Source organism: Stegastes partitus, unplaced genomic scaffold, assembly GCF_000690725.1.
Source record: "Stegastes partitus isolate 25-593 unplaced genomic scaffold, Stegastes_partitus-1.0.2 Scaffold971, whole genome shotgun sequence".
Classification (NCBI taxonomy): Eukaryota; Metazoa; Chordata; class Actinopteri; family Pomacentridae; genus Stegastes; species Stegastes partitus.
Genome location: NW_007578702.1, coordinates 154,526 through 171,592, shown reverse-complemented (window position 1 = coordinate 171,592; position 17,067 = coordinate 154,526). Strand labels below are relative to the sequence as shown.

Below are 17,067 nucleotides of genomic sequence, written 5' to 3'. Positions count from 1 at the left end.
TCGCTCTCTCCGCTGCCCACCCACCGTCTGTCTGCTGACTTGGCCCGGGGTCGCCCCGGGCCCTTGGGCCCCTGAGTGCGTGCATGTATGCGCCGTTGGCCCCTCCCCTCCCTGCAGCGACTGTGTTATCGGTGGAATCTGCGTCTGTCTGTGTCTGCCGGTGCCGCTAGACGCAGGAGGAAACAGGATGCGAGAGGATCAACTGTAATCTCACAGCGCGCTTTGTTCCGCACAATCCCAGGCCGATCACTGTATTCTCTACATGCAGGGCCGCCACTGGACATTTACATGTGCCAACAATCACACCACTACTGGGCCACTTAGATGCGAGCGCAGAGTTAGTGGGTCTGAGGCAAAGAGACTCTGGCATGAGAGAGAGAGAGAGAGAGAGAGAAAGACGATGCTCCGAGACCTGGGGCTTCACTTGAAGGTGTAATGAATGTCAGCAAATGTGGGAATGTTAAGCCTGGAGGTTTTCTTTTGTAATGAGAAAGGAAACATGTCATCAGTGGCATATTTGACTCGCTGATTATAGTGATGATGATAATGATATCTTCGATGATATGATGTGGGATTGATATATATCTCAGTAAATATGTTTCCATTGAAGATGAAACAAATTCAAATAGGGTTGAAATTGAGGAAAATCCTCGACACTGTCCTCACATGAACTTGATGATTACCTTTGTACGGCGCACACAGGCCTGCATTTGGAGATCTGAGCAGGTGAGGTCCTGATTCGGTCTCATTATTAGGATGAAAGGGTGGGAAGAAGGATTTGTGCCTGTTTTAGCAAGTCTCGGTATTCAGTCAAAAAGCTTTATCGCCACCTCAGGGAGATCAGAGAAGAGAAAGGATGCTTTTGAAATGTTTTCTGCCAGCACAATTTTCTATGCCTGGGAGGCAGCTTACTTAAATTCTCAGCATTTAATACTGTACCGGCAGCGTTAAATACTCTCATAATTGTTTTAGCTTTACTGCTCAAAGCCCTCCTTATTATATGAATCAAACCTCGGGACCCTACAGCGAGCGGCTGTGCCAAAGCGTGTCACTTCCCCAGCTCTATGATGTGAGTTCTCTGAGAATGTGGAGCCTAGTTCTGGTAAAACAATATTATTTTATTGTACAGGAACACGGCTGTGCTAATTCCTCAAGCTGCAAACCTCACGGACCACAACTTTGTCTATAATTTGCTGGGAGCATATGTTCATAGCAACGGTACATAAAGCGGAACGGAAAACAGTAGTAGAGAGCGCATTAGTCAGTTCAGTGATTGGTATACAAAGCTAGGGGTTTTCCTCCAACTTTCTTCCCCTTCCATGGGGCCCAGGAGACACAGTTCCAGCACAGGCACGTCTTTGGTTAGGGATTATTTTCACTATTTTTGGTGTCATAACTTTATTATATATGTACAGTGTCATATATAATGTTTTGTTTTTGCTTTTTTAACCGAAGACTAGGGACTTCTTTGGCTCAAGTATTCCCTTTTTTTTTTTTTTTTTTTTTGGTATTGTGGAAATGCAGCAAGGCAAGGGGAAAAAGTAGGAAAACTTCCAATGGGATTTTGTTTATAGTAAGTGGATCTACATGTGACTCCAGAAACAGCAGACTTAACATCTCTGCTTGTCTTTATATCCACTGTAAAAGTACAGTTGAGCTAATTGTCTCGACGATGTTGAGAATTTTCAACTGCAGTGTCCTCTAGAACAACAACAAAAAGCAAAAGTTCAATGTGTTGTTTGTGGTGTGCTGTCAGTGAACTGTGAAGTGTAAAGACTCCTGACCACCAGCAGGTGACACTTTTCCCTTTGTTCACTGTGGTGCCATTTGTCTGTGACAGGATGTCCTTGCGCTTTAATGGATATGAAGCTTTAGAATCAAGCATATCGCCGCGTTGTCGAGATGTGATTTCTTATGCAATCCGAGCCTCCCGTGTCCCCGGGGTGTGAGTGCATGTCCGGGATGAGGGGACTTTAAAAAGCTTTCCCCTTCACTGCTTCACCACCAACAGGCTTGGCTTGTGTGGAGAGGCAATTCAACTGCACGGCTGGACTCTGCCGGTCTGTGTGTGTGTGTGTGTGTGTGTGTGAGTGTGAGTGTGTGTGTGTGCATGTGTGCAATTGAGTGTTTGTGCATGTGTGTGTTTTTCCTGTTGTTTGGCAAGACTCCCACCAGAATTCCAGCTTAAACTACTTCTCTCTCTCTCCTTTTCTTGTACTGAATGTCTTTTATCCCCTAACTATATCTGGTCCTCCTCACTTTTGCAGTAATTGAGTCGTATCTTTGCTGTGGCGCTCTTGCAGCTTCACGACGGCACACTTCCTATGTGTCCTGAATTACCAGAATTTAAATCGACTTGTACGTCCAAGTATGCTGACAAGGAATGAAGGAATTTCCTCCTGGTGGTCAGTAGCGTTTTCTAACAGATGCTAATATGAATAAACGTGCAACTAAAATGAAAAAAATACACACTGTCTGCTCTGTACAGGTGAGATTAGCCATAACAGTGACCAATGAATGCAAGCAGTTAGAAAAGCAAAGTGTAAAACGCAGTGAGGCTGTTTCATGTCGTCCATTTGTCTCCCTGGCTGGAAAACAAATTTCTTCTTAACATATCAACTCTTCACAAACAACAACACTGACCTTGAGCTGCTTTTTGGACACGGCTCTGGCCTCCACAGCCAGTCCTTTGTCCAAGTCCCTTCAGTATATCTTTTCCCTTTTTCCTCTCCTGTCAGCAACATAGCCGAACCGTGGCCTGTGATCGGTGAAGAAAGCGAGGCCCGTTGAGGTCAGCGGCAGTGCTACTACGTCAGCTAGCCTATACTACACCGGCTCTCCCTGTATAGTATTGTCGGTTGTAAATCTCCTGTTGCTGTGTCATGTGAATTTTGGCAAGCGGCGCGCCTGCTTGTGTCTCTAAACACAGATTGCCGTTTTAGCGGCGAGCCACTACATCCAGAGATTTCTTTTTGTGTCCCAGTTTCGGCAGATGGTCAAAAGGCACAACGGACATCACAGCAGGGGCCGCTGTCCAAAGTGGTGTGGTCAGTCAATGCGAAGGCCAAAGCGTACTGAGTCAGTATTCTTCAGTACATTTCTGGTTTTAGCTCCTGACACAGGGATATACAGTAACAGGATATTTTGTGCTCGGTTATGAGCTTCTGTACCTGTTCTGAGCGAAGTGAGGCTGATCTTCTTCCTGCCTACTTTCTTGGCTGGCGCAGCAGACACTTGCCACTAAACTCCATTAGACATCTGGTTTAATATTCCCCCATTCTTCTCTCCTGGATGTTTCCAAGTTCATTGAGGTTTTTCTGGTCACTCCAATTTTCCACTGGCAGCTAGCGAGGCTATCCCAGGGTGGTTCCTCCTGGAGGGCTGTCAGGACTCTGGGGCCAGCCTCTTTAGGGCTTTTTGCTGCTGTTATGGGTGCTTTTCCTTCATCAAATGCATGTTTGTTCAGCAAAGTGGGGCCTTTCTTTCCTGAGGGCACAGGAGTAAACTGATGTTGCACACACAGGATCTATGAAACACAATTGAGCATTGTTGTCAACATGTGACTGTCCTGGTTGTGGTTATGTTAAAATATTTGTTTTGTTCAGAACCATTCAACCTTTAATTTCTGCTGCTTTGGGGGCAGAGCTGTTCATTTCTCCTCTACCCAACAAGCGTTTTACATTCATTTAAACCTGAGGATACATTTAGCTGAGGGTGCAGTGGAACATTTATTGGAGTGAATAACTTTGAGTATGAATTTCAACTACATGGGCATGCGGGAGATTAAATGCTCCACACGCACGGATATTTAAGTGCTAAAAATCTGATTTCCGATGTCTTCATTGGTTCATTGCACAAACAAAAAAGAGGGGCTTGATTTCCACAGTTCCATGCCTTGTGTAATTGGCTTTCATTATGGCCAGACAGAGCCTTGGCAGTGCCAGACCCACCGGGGGGTGACAACCAGTACAAGCCCCATCATCATCATTTTCCCCATGAACAGCACAACTCAATGGGTCCAGAAATGGGCACGCATCTATGGCTCAGGGAACCACCCTTTCTCTGGAAACTGCCTTTATCCTGTTTTAAACATTACAGTGACGCTCTGTTTGTGTGTGCAAATGTGTTTTTAACAGTGTATGTGTGTGAGGGTGGAGGGTAGTGTGAGCGCGTAGTGTATTTTTATTATGTGGCCGGTCACCGAGTGTTTGCGTGCGTGTGTATGTGTGTAAATGTGCGCATGTCGCAGTCACGCGCCTACGTTTGTGCATGTGTGTGAGGTGGGGGCAGCAGAATGTTACCACAAGCTGGTGGGGCACAGCTCTGCTGCTAACCAAAGGAGCAAGTGGTTGTGAGTCAGTCCCCAACGGGCAAACCTGTGGCCGTGGTATTAGCTCCACAGTACCAGTGCCAGGATAGGAAATTAACGGTGGCTTTGGGTGAAAACATCTCTGAGAGTTCAGAAAATGCCCCAGAGACTAGAATAAGAGGTGTAAAAACTCCCTCTGAAGAACGAGGAGGAAATGAAATGGAAAACAGCTGCAGATGGCTGTGCACATCATTATATTTAGCAGTACGTAAAGAAAATTACTTTGTAAAAGAAAAAGTTGCATAAAAACAGAGTACACATGGGCAATATAAACCACACAAGACAAATACATTTAACTATATAACTTTATACAAAGGAGTTATGGCCAGGCTGCTGCCTGGTTTTATCGGACTTCACTGCAGAGGCTCATAAATGAGGCAAAATAAGCAAAGATTTTACATCTAGTAACTTTTAAAATAGTTGAAAGTTTATTTGGTCAGGCAAAATAACACAGGACGTGCTGTTTTTTCTTCTCTCATGTCTGAGGCATTTCATTTGTTTCCTTATAATTTTCACTTTATTGTTATACTTTGCTGCTGCAGATGTAAACATTTCCTCCGGTTGCTCATTTGAAGATATTCTTGTTTTTGGTGGACGAGACTGGAGGTATGTCTGCAATATCTGACATATTATTTATTGTGACTACTGAATGCTTGCTGTATCTGGCAATTTATTGTTGTATTTGGTGTTTCACCAGATTCAAATTGGGTTCAGCTGTCCTTTGTATATTTACTTAAACCCCAGTCCACTGATAATATCTGAAATGTTGGAGCAAATATGGAGAAAATATAGTCCAATGCATTACACTATGATTTAACTAGTAAGCATTCACCAATAATAATCATTATTCACAAGAAATAAGTAATGTGTTGTCGCCTCACTCGCCTTCTTCCCCGTCGCTCTTTAGCTGTCCTTATAAAAAGGCCAAAAAAAAGCCCCAAAACATAATCGTTAAAAAAATGTTATTCTATCTAGATGTTGCTCAACTTTACTTACCGATAAATCAGTCTGGTAGGAATTTCTGACCACAGATGATTGACACATCCTTCACATCCAGATCTTCTGCAGTCTATTCTGACATCGAGTCACAATATCCAGAACCACGACTTGCTGTTTAGATCTGAAGAAAACCAGCGATGTTTGTTGTCAAACTGATCTGAAGAGCCTCTAAAATGATTCTCTGAAAACCACAGAAGAACTGGTAAATCATCAAGGTTTTTTTTCTTTTTTGGCTCTCTGAAGTGCAGAAAAAAAAGAAGCATTTTACCTAGAGAGATTTCAATAATTGCAACTGAGTACATTACACAACACACATCAAAAGAATTACAAAACATTCCTCTCCAAAGGCTGAAAGGCTCCTTGAAACACTCTGCGGTTCGCCTCGTTTCTGATGCTTGGCCCCTTCCAGATTACTGCCACTTGAAGGGAGACCAAGGTTGTAATAACCCACAGCCTTCTTTAGACCAGGAGGTGCCTTTTAAGTCAGATCTCTCTGTAGCCATTAGAAGAACAGTAGAGGGCTCTGAAATATGAAGTGACAGGAGTTGTACAGTGTGGTTATTGTCATCGTGCTTTTGTCTAAATGTGTGCCTTCGTTAGTTCTCTTTTTCACCTTACACCGATAACTGATATTCCAAGTCACTTTTATGAGATCGAATCATTCCATGACAAAAAAAGACTTATTTTTAGTGATGGAATAATTAATCTGCTGAAAAATTAACTAAAATTAATTACAAATTAACAATTTTGTTCATTTATCAAGGAGAAATGAAATCCTTGCTGGTACCAGCCTGAGGATGTGCAGTTATTACCTGCAAAAGTATGAAATACAATACATTATTGTGGAACCAGTAGTTTGCAGCACAAATTTGTTTCCACATGACTTTACACAAACATTGTTTTTTTTAGAGATTTAATAGTAAGTAGAGGTTTGCTTTTAATACAGTGGCAACCTTGTTTCTTTACTCTCTATATAGTTTTTCAGAACTGAGAAACCGTCTTTTTTTATTTACTGATGGCAGCGCAGATTCTGCATCTTATCCAGAAGCATAACCCCAAGCAGCCAAAGAATTTTCTCAACCCATAAAGAATAGTGCAAACTTGTATTTTAAGTGTTTGCATGATAAAATGAAAGCACCGAGTGTGAATTGAACCAGAAGAGTTTCACACTGAAGTACAACACACTACACAGGTAAAATTGATCCCACTGATCTTTAGCTGCTGATCTGATCTCCTGAACTCCTGGTACCACCTGGTTTTGGCACTGCACAGTGTTCCCTTCTCGTCAGTGATCAGCGTGAGCGAAGCAGCGAGACCTGCAGACCCCAGCTGTGTGCAGTGTGGGCAGCAGTACAAGGTGCTCCTGCAGAGGATTTCAGCACTTTGGACAGCACCTAGACCAGCTCTCCCCACACTGGAATTCCAACGCTGCACTCTTGCAGGCTGGGCCCAAGGACTTTGCGGTCGGAAATTTGACCACATTTCTACCAAGGTGCAGGAAGGAATCTGGTTTGGAGGGGGGAAGGAAAATTGGTGGCTTATCAAGACGATGAGACAGACTGTAAACATCTTCACTGTCTATGAAGATGTAATCCTCTGCACTGTAAAATATTGGACTCGGAGTGGCATAATGAAAGTTTGCTTTGCAGGAGAGGATTTTGTCTTTGAGTTGATATTCCTAAAATGGAATTTAAAAATAGATGATTTTGCCATTTTTTTCGGTCATTCGCTGCGTACTCCTCTATTTGAGGCCAACATGTGTTGTGTTTTGTACTTTACTACATAACTTCATAACCTCAGTTACCCATAGATCATCTACAACTTGCTCATTTCATTCTAATAACAGCATCTTTTCTCTCGTTCAGGCAGCCGGGAAGCAGCTTTCACCTATGCCATCACGGCGGCAGGGGTGGCCCACGCCATCACAGCGGCATGCAGCCAGGGCAACCTGAGCCAGTGCGGCTGCGACCGTGAGAAGCAGGGTTATTACAACCAGGAGGAAGGCTGGAAGTGGGGAGGCTGCTCAGCCGACATCAAGTATGGCATCGAGTTCTCTCGACGCTTTGTGGATGCCCGCGAGATTAAAAAGACTCCTCGTCGCCTGATGAATTTGCATAACAATGAGGCAGGCAGAAAGGTAAAGAGGCTTGTCAGATACTCAAATATGCGTTACCACGAGTGTTTTTGGAACAACAAATGTTTTTTAAGTTGAGTCTTTGTGAATCAAGGGACACCGTTATAAAATGAATGGTTTTTTTAAAGCTGTTCTCGCCAATATATGAGGTTGGTAATAATAATGTTGGGCTCACTTAGTTAGAGCTGGATCTGGAAAAACAGTCTCCCAAAACTAAACTGGATCAAAAAAGAAACTTAGCCAAACATATGTGGAAACACAAATGAAGTAAAACTTTATATTATTATGAATAACAAAATTGGCTGATATAAACATCCAGTATAGTTTACTGTGGTCGAGCCTGGACTCTTCACACTTTCTGTAGATTTTTCTGTGCAAAGGGTTTTATTTTATCAACATTTCAGCTGCACTTAGTTTTGTTTTCAACTCTGAACAAAGTGGGTTAAATGATCAGGTTAAGCTGTTCCCTTCTTTTGCATCCGAACGATGTCAGCAACAACCAAATACTTTGTTGAGCACAATGTTGTCATATGTGATATATATGGTGCAGAAACAAAAAAAAATCACACCCAAGTAGTCCTGAAGCAGATTTATCCTCAAAGTAAGTCATCGATAATAGGTGACATGAACTAATCTTCCTCCAAAGATACAAAAGATTTTATGAATCAATTCATGACAAACATGTGTGCGCATACATAGATGCAGGGATGGGTGTGCCAATGTGTTCCTCTGAAAAGGAGCAAACAGTCCCAGATAAAGAGCTAAAAGTCACACAGTCATGTGACGGAGAACTGTGATTGATCAAGCTGTGGGTTGATTGATTACCCGGTTAACCTTTCAGCAGCTTGTTTTGCTTCAGCAATTTATTGGCATTTCTTTCCATTCTAGGAGGGAGTCTTTTATTTCTGAGAGTGTGCTGGCAAACTTCATCATGGACATGTTTGTTTGCTATTAGTCATCTCCGAGCAGTCGTGGAGTAAAGAAAGAAGGGAGAGTATGTGTGAGGGGTAAATAAAAGAGAAGAGATGATGTTATGTTGACAATCTAATCAATAACTTGGGCTTTATTGTGTCCACTGGGAAAATAGAGCTTAGCCAGTGGTTGCCAGATGGAGGACTGCCATTCCCCCTTTCCAGTTCCTTTCATGGAATTATGAAGTGTAAAGTCAGGAACAGGATATTATTGCAGTTGTCTGCACAATACCAAAACATGTCACTGCCATTTGACTGCGTCTATTCAGGGTGTGAAAGCAGGCCGACAATGCCGGTGTTAACACAGCAGACTGATAGGGTCTACACTGCATGCCAGGGTGCTGGCATGTTGGACTGTCAGGGTTGGAACTGGCATTGTTGCTGTTCTCCCTCTGGAGCTCGGAAACTCGGATTCTAGGAGGCTGTGCAAAAGTCAGATTCCTTTTTGCTGAGACAGAAGGAAAGCCTTTGCCTGAAAGTCCTTCTTAGACTGGAAGAAAGAGGTGTGAACCTTCTCTGAGTATCTTTCAGTTCACTTGATCGTGCACTTCACGAATGTTGGCCAGACTGGATACTTATACATTGAAAAAGCTGCTCATTTTAGTGTAAATATGTCTAAGGAGCATTCGAGACAAGTTGTTCAGATCACGTCTGGTACTAAAACTTCAGCCTCACTTATAGTCCATACTTGTGATTTGTTGATTTGTGCCTAGTTTGTGGATTGTTGTTGGCTAGCTCGCCATCAATGTGGATTCCTAAGTGTAAATAACTAGATTGTATACAGCATCAGGTGCATTGCTGCCTAGACTGAACTGGGGACGATGATTTGCTTAAAAGCAAGAAAATCTAAGACGTTAATTAGGATTAATTTGCATCTGGATTGTATCAGGATGTGAGACATTGTAAATGACAAGAGAAAAATTGGGACTTTGTTAATTATTTAATGAGTGTTTGCTTTAATGCAACTTTAAAAGAAAATAAAGTCCCTCCCTATTTGGTGGCCTTATTATATTGTAAAAAGTATTTGTGCGTTAAAAGAGAAATGAGTTACTAAAAATGATCCTGGTTCTAACGAGGGAAGAAATTGAGCCTGCAATGAGATCCAGCTGAGATTATGTTTTCTAATCAGTGATAAGAACCATCATTAAAACAGAGAGTTGCAATTACAAGATTAGATCCTGTGACTTAACCAAATGTAAAAGAACACCCAGCGAATCACCACATCCCTTAAATCTTGCAATAGGGGGTGTGTGTTTGACAAGCAATCTTTGGATGGGAATCTGGTCATATTGGACTAATCAGTAACAGATCAGAGGCTTTGATGGACACAGTTTAAGTAAATGTTTCCATGCATCTGTCAGACTCCTTATGCCAGGCATTCCTTGTGGTTTTTGTGCTGTGCATTTTTGGAAATCCTCAGTTTGAATCAACATCCAAGGCGAGATTGACAGCTGACCCCGGCTTTTATGTAGTCAGGCGAGCTCATGTTTTTTCAATCAAATGTCCTTAAATTGGGAAACTGTGACCACATGAGTGCACGGACAAGACAGACAGAGATATTGAGCATCACTTGTGTACGATTCATAAGCGTCTGATAGAAGTGATGACTAGGGCCGCCGGCGAGGCGCAGTGCCAGGAAAAAGCTGCACAACCAACCAGCAACTTATACAACAAAGACACATGCTTCATTCAAGCAAGTCCGCGCTTCTTAATTGGGTTAAAAGAGTCATGTCAAGACTATTAGAGATGTGTTAATAGGACCCATTTGAACTCCACCCCCCTCTTTCCTCTGTTCCTTTGCCTTTGGGAACAGTTCAGCCGTAACTCAAGAGGGTACAATTTTTATTTTGAGGTTTTTTAGTTCCTTAGTCTCAAGGGGCAAAGGATTGACACTTAAATACTGACGACAGCATACAATATTTACCATATGCCCAAGGATTAGGGAGCAAAGAGAAGACTTTCTGCCCTGTGTACCATATGTTGGAGAAAACCTCAAAGAAAAACGAAGACCAAGTTTGTTGAAGGGAGTAAGCTACAAAAAAAAAAAGGGGGAGGGGGGGGCATTATCATATTATCACATCTGTGATAATAATATATAAATCCCTTTTAATGCCACATGGCAACATGGCTTTCTTTTATTTATTACAATGTTGTTGAAGGAGTCGTAAACCTTGAGAGTCCTGTTCAGCTGTAAATAATTAAACAAGTTTGTCTTTGTTTTAAACAGCTGCATGTGCAACACATTTAATGAAACAATAATCTGGATTCAGATTTCCCAAGATGATTGATAGCTGTATGAGATCCATGTTTATTTTTCTCGAGCACTGATGTGGTTTTGGAAAGGTAGACAAAATTACAGGAAGGGATATTACCAGTAAGTACAATTTCCCCTCCTTTAGGACATGCAACTGCATGTCACCCACGACTGAAAATTCAGATAGGCTTGGATTTGTCTACTTCACAGAGATCAGCGCTCTGCCAGACTGGTAATGTTCGACTGTCAAGTTTTAATGCCTGCGGTGGTAAATCATCAGCACAATCACTGCTCGCTAGAAGCATCGGTGGAGATATGCCCCATTGCCATCACAGTTTTGACATAGCAATTTAACAATTTCAAAGAGATGTCTTTGATTTTCCTTACACAGCAGGAACACTAAGCAAGCATCTGCCTAAAATGTACTATTTAATAATAAACTGTAATATTCAGTATAGTATCAATTAAACAATTTACCTGTCTGTGTGCACAAAAAAGGCTAAATAATGTAATGCTAACATGTTTTTATCTAAGAAAATATCAGTGGCTTAGTGTGTGAAAAGACTAGTGTGACTGTGTAATTCTGACTTGTAGGTTAGTTTTGTATTCGTAGTGATACGATGGCGTGTCCACAGCAAAAACAATAAGGGCTTGTATGTATTCAAACATCTCTGGTGCATAGCTGAGTGCATGTCAATAACTAGAATTGGACATATTTTGTTCCATACCTCCAATGTGGTCTGTAGCTGCAGATTGATTTTACATGTTTTGCAATGTGTATCTCAACATTTGTGCTCCTCTCCAGCACAATGGAGGAACATGGAGCTCAACAAAACTGTAATCTACACCCAAGGGTTTGTCCTTGGTCTTCAGTCATTTATTTGAGATTTGAAGTTCAAGTGAATGTCTGTTTTTGCTGCAGTTCTTCATCTGTTTCGTTCTTTCTATCACTCCCCAGGTTTTAGAAGAAAGGATGAAGCTGGAGTGCAAGTGCCACGGCGTGTCAGGCTCCTGCACCACCAAGACCTGTTGGACGACGCTTCCAAAGTTCCGCGAGATCGGCTACGTACTCAAGGACAAGTACAACGAAGCTGTGCACGTGGAGGTAGTCCGGGCTAGCCGACTGCGCCAGCCCACCCACCTCAAGGTAAAGCAGACTCAGGGCTACCGCAAGCCCATGGAGACGGACCTCGTTTACATTGAGAGGTCACCCAACTACTGCGAGGAGGACGCAGCCACGGGGAGCGTGGGCACCCAGGGACGCCTGTGCAACCGCACCTCACCACATACGGACGGCTGCGACCTTATGTGCTGCGGTCGGGGCTACAATACACACCAGTACACCAAAGTGTGGCAGTGCAACTGTAAGTTCCAATGGTGCTGTTTCGTCAAATGCAACACGTGCAGCGAGAGGACTGAGGTGTTTACCTGCAAATAAGGACACGAGGAACTCAGTGCCAGGAAGTGAGGCGCCAAGGACAAGCTGAATGAGGAAGACCTGCGAGAGCGAGATGAAAGTGTGTCTTCGACCAGTGAGAGGTTTTCAAATAAAGAAATGGAATTTACACTATCAGCTCTTCGTGGCATCGTTTTGCACAGCAGAATCTATCTAATTGCTTTTCAGAAAGTAAATGCTAAATATCAGTAGGTAATACCCCAGAACTTTACTGTCACATAGAGATTGTGCTCATGTACTGATGTATCCACAGTGAAGTCGGGACTACAGGTAAAGAACGAGGCCCTCGGTGGGGAACTGTGCTTTGCACTCTGGGATTTCTAATTGTTCAATGCATAGACGCTTGCATGGAGAGGAACTCACAGTAACGTGGGAGTTGATCAAAATGACAACAGCTGATGAGGGGACCGATCTGTCAAGTCTTTGATTTAAAAACTTTTATGGGTTTTGCCGTATTTTCACTAAAGGGGAGCATGAGTTAATCTTGACACGAACCCCCCGAGATTGGCTGGGGCTTATGTTGGAGGTCTGTAGAAATGAAGAACATTTTGTAAGTGTGGCGCGTTGGGGTGCGCCAAAATCTGAGTGGAGAACTCTGTTAAACCCTCTGCTGCCAACTGGAATATGGTGGAGTATGTTAGTTTTCCAGTCACACTGGAACTGTCTGTTCTGAACACTGAAAATAAATTGTCTATTTATGTAATAGTATCTTAAAACAAAGCACTAACGGGTAGAGATGTCTTTTTTGTACTAAGTGTAAAGAAAAATACTTTTTAGAAATTCTGACTGAAGATGTGTGTCTATAGAAGATGACCCTTGTTCCTTCAACCCCTTATTTTTTTTTTTTTTTAAAAAAAGAAAGACAATACAAGGTTTCATTGTTACTGGTGTGTTGACAACAAAAGACATCATTACAGTGTGTTTCACATTCAAACACCTTGGTTCTATTTTATTGTAGCATAGTTTGTTTGCAGTCCTTTTTTTCCCCGACCAATAACATCTGTTTGGATGGTTTTTGCAATTTCAGTTAAGAGACCGTAGCAAAGGAGACACATATAACTGCAGAGATCCTTCCTCATTTCATTAACATTGACATTAAAATTGTGCTGGATGTGTTGTCGAGTGCTACACTTATATTTTCTATTCAGATACAACTCATGAGAACTAAATAAACTCCCATTTGACTCAGTTTGACAGTTCATTGCTAAAACATTAACTGAAGCTGAACCTGCAGTCTGCCTTATTTTTTGTAGAGTAATAATGGTTTATCTTGATATGCTGCTGGACAAGACGTTATAGTTCAATGTGTCATTTTTAAAATATTTTTCTTAACTTATTCCACTTGGGTCCAATGATTTACATTTGCTTTCTCTCATTAGGACTATAGTTGGATTTTTTTTCTTGAATTTAAAAAAATTTAATTAGCTCCACCACAACAATAAAGGATAATTCTACTTTATTGGCTCTTATTTTAGGAATAACAATGCCTCCACTGTTGGTCATGGTATTATTGACTGTACTTCTGAGACATGGGAACATGAAGATGATGAGAAAGATGAGACATTTTGTAAAACAACCCAATGTTTAGACGCATTATCCAAAGCACGTAACTGTAACTAATAATACTTTATTTCACAGAGTGCTCCACTACAGTAAGTACAACACAGTTTGCTAAAGACGAACCAGTCTGACGTGGATTTTTTTTTAAACCAGACAGATTAGGAACATTTTTTTACCAACTACCGTTTATCTTTCTGATTATCTAGCTTTTTTTCCCTCAATATATCAGCATTCTCAAATCAAACTTGATAGGTAAAATGTTATAACTGATATAAGTGAAAGCTACAAAAATACTAACAAAATCTATAGAAACTCCAAAACAAGACTCCAGAAAGTCTGTGTGCCCTGGTGTTGTTAGCACGTGTAACTAAGACCAATAAATATTGATTTTAAGCTATGACCTGTACACAGATTAAGCAGAAGTGATACACTGTGTTCATTGTTCAGCTTTTGAGGTGTTGGGAGTTGTAGTTTTCAAATTTTGAGAAAGCCAAGGTAGCTTTTTCACCCGACCTCCTAAGCTAAACTTATTGCTTCCCAGATCTAGCTTCAGCTTGATTCAGAAATGCAAGAGTGGTATTATTCTTCTCATAATCCACTATGCACAGTGGAAACAGATCGACCTGAGGGTATCAGTTCATGGGGCTAAAAACATGCGGTGCTTTGTGGCACTTTAAGTTTCAACCACTTTATGTTTTGGTTTTTGTTTTTGTGCTTATTAATGTTGTTGCCGTCTGTTAAGCTTAGTCATGTGAGGTCTCCAGGCTCCATAGGCCAGTTTATGTTTTGGTTTACATATTAATTATTAGTGTTAGAATGTAGAAAAACTTTTGCACATTAATAACCACACATTATAGAGATTTAGTGACTGATATAGCCTAGTCTTGCAGGATGCATGATTAGTGCTGTTTTAATATGTAACACATCCATCAGTCTTAACTTATTCTACTCCAGCAGAGGTGCATCTCAGATGGATCAAACACAGCTGTCATGTAAATACTTGTGCATATTTACTCAGTTAAATAACTTATTAATATAACATATCTAGCAAATATTCTCATTCTGACATTTATGTTCTTCTGAAATAGATTAAAATAACTCCAGATGGAGCCATTTAAAATAAAAACGTTGTTTCATTTGACAAGGATGCGAATACATTTTCCAAAAATAAAAAGCTGACATGTTTGATTTAATGATGAATTGTATTGTGAAACATACAAGAAAGCTTATCCTTGAACCCTGAGTCCACATTTTTCTTTTTATTGCTGTTGGTACAAGAACTTTCATGCTCAGTGTTCAGTTGCCCATATTAACTGTTCCAGCAAACATCCAAAGCTATTATTTTCCTAAATGTTCTCCCTTCGAAGAAAAACACACACATTAAATCAGTTCATTGTGTGTGTCCAGGTTTGCAGCTTTATGTAGGAGTCGGTTATTCAACCGCTCAAACTGGCGAGTGCATCAGGATGCATAAATCATTAAAAATAAGGATAAATAAAGCGAGCAATGTGCTGACTTTGATGCTGGTTTGTACACAGCACATGTTCGTAATATGCTGTGGTCTCCTGTCTTGATTGTGGCACGCATGGAACAGAAGTCAATTATCTCTCCCAGCGTGGAAAGGAGCTTCTTCTCTGAGTGTGTGTGTGTGTGTGTGTGTGTGTGTCAAGCGAGATGTGATCCGAAACACAAAAAAAGAGAAGGAAAAAAACAAGGAGTAGCAGGGAGATCGGAAAACTATTAAAAATGAACAGCACAACACACGTACACACATATCCAATAACCCTGAAAAATGTGATTATTCATCAAATTGAATCAGAATTGCTTTTTTTTTCTCAGATTAATTGGGGCTGTCTGACATTGGTGAAAACAGCCACCAGTAAATGATACAGAATGTTTACCTCACCGCTTTACATATTTTCTGTTGAAGTGCAGATAGTACATATGACATTGTAATCTCAAAGGTACAATTCCAGACCAGGACAAACTAAATGAGGATTTAGCATGCAGGATGAAAGAATAACTGGCTCAACACTCAAGCCTCTCATGCTTTTCGGTGTTGGCAGAGCTGATCGGAGTCACTAAATGGGGAGACAACCTTCATGCAAATGACCTGATGTGAATAGGAAGTGGCTCAGTGTGCCTCTTGTTTTTAGACACACAAACAAGAGTGTAGTTCTTTCGCGAGGGTGTTTTTGAGATGGATGGGATGGCTTGATGAAAGGAGGTGCATGTGTAGCCGGAAACTGCAAGTGAAAAGAGTGGTTATTTAGGAGAGGAGCTAATTGAGAGTGGTTTGGAGAAAGAGTGGGTACACTATATAAGTAGGAGCAGCTGTCGGAGCGAGTTGGGGACTGTGTGCAAAGAATATAGTAAAAGAGTGTTCGGCTCGGGGAATCATTTAATGATAGTTAACTTGTCATTTTCACTCTTTTTTTTTGGTTTTCAAAGTGATGCACTCTGTCAGTGTCCTCTCTGATTGATGCTTATTGTTAATGCTGCTCATCACAGAAATTGAAAAAGCTTAGAAGTTTATAGATGGCAGTTTTTTGTTTTTTGGTTTTTTTTTTGAAGCGGTGGGAAATTTTAAAATCGGACCTTAAACGATTTACGGGCACGATCAATGTCGGTGGATTCATCCAACTCTTTCTATGAAGTGGTTCTGTGAAAGAGAGCCACGCTACTTCATCCGTTTGCTGGACGCTCACACTCGTCCTCCTGTATGTGAAAAGCATTGTAGGTGGGCAGCAGAGCAGAAGTAAGATGTGTTTTGTTAGTTGTCTGAAGCCCAGGGGACCGGAACCGCATAAGCTCCCCATACTATGCCCTGGATTGAGAAAAATAAATCCATTTGTTTCTGACAAACATTTTGTCATTAAAAATATGAGATAGAAAAACAGAGTCTGCTGTGTGTGCCTTCTTCTAAAGCAGCTATTGTTTGGGTGTCAGGATCATTAGTTCATTGGGATATATTCTGCAAGCTAATGCTTATGGTCTAATTCACACTGGGGGCAAACGCACCCACTTTTCCAATTCAAGGCCCGGTTAGAATAAAAGACAGTTGCGAGGTAACATAAAAACCACTGGAAAGGATGAAGCCTGCGTCTGCCAAAGCCATGCATTAACTTTATGCAAATTTATCATATGATCCAGCTATTCAGGGTTCACTGGCAAGACATATCAGGGTCTTTAGTGTTTTGGGAGACCAGGGAAGCTTCAACTGACTTCAAGGAGGATGTGAAGGAGTCATGAGGCTGCCAGCTTTTATTTAAACAATTTGAAGAGAACAGGGAAGACAGAAACCTGAAAGAGTCTGGTGGTGGC

The 17,067-nt window shown here is 41.5% G+C and overlaps 1 protein-coding gene across 2 annotated transcripts in view; it reads left to right on the top strand.

Annotated features, from left to right (window-relative positions):
* The window catches only part of wnt7bb (wingless-type MMTV integration site family, member 7Bb), a 32,296-nt gene extending 16,997 nt beyond the window's left edge, over positions 1 to 15,299 (top strand). For both annotated transcript variants that reach the window (XM_008294557.1, XM_008294556.1), the window contains exons 3-4: positions 7,234 to 7,505; positions 11,686 to 15,299. In XM_008294557.1, coding sequence (XP_008292779.1) covers positions 7,234 to 7,505; positions 11,686 to 12,165 — 752 coding nt within the window. In that variant the 3' untranslated portion in view covers positions 12,166 to 15,299. The remainder of the gene's footprint in view (positions 1 to 7,233; positions 7,506 to 11,685) is intronic.
* Positions 15,300 to 17,067: the final 1,768 nt, after the last annotated feature.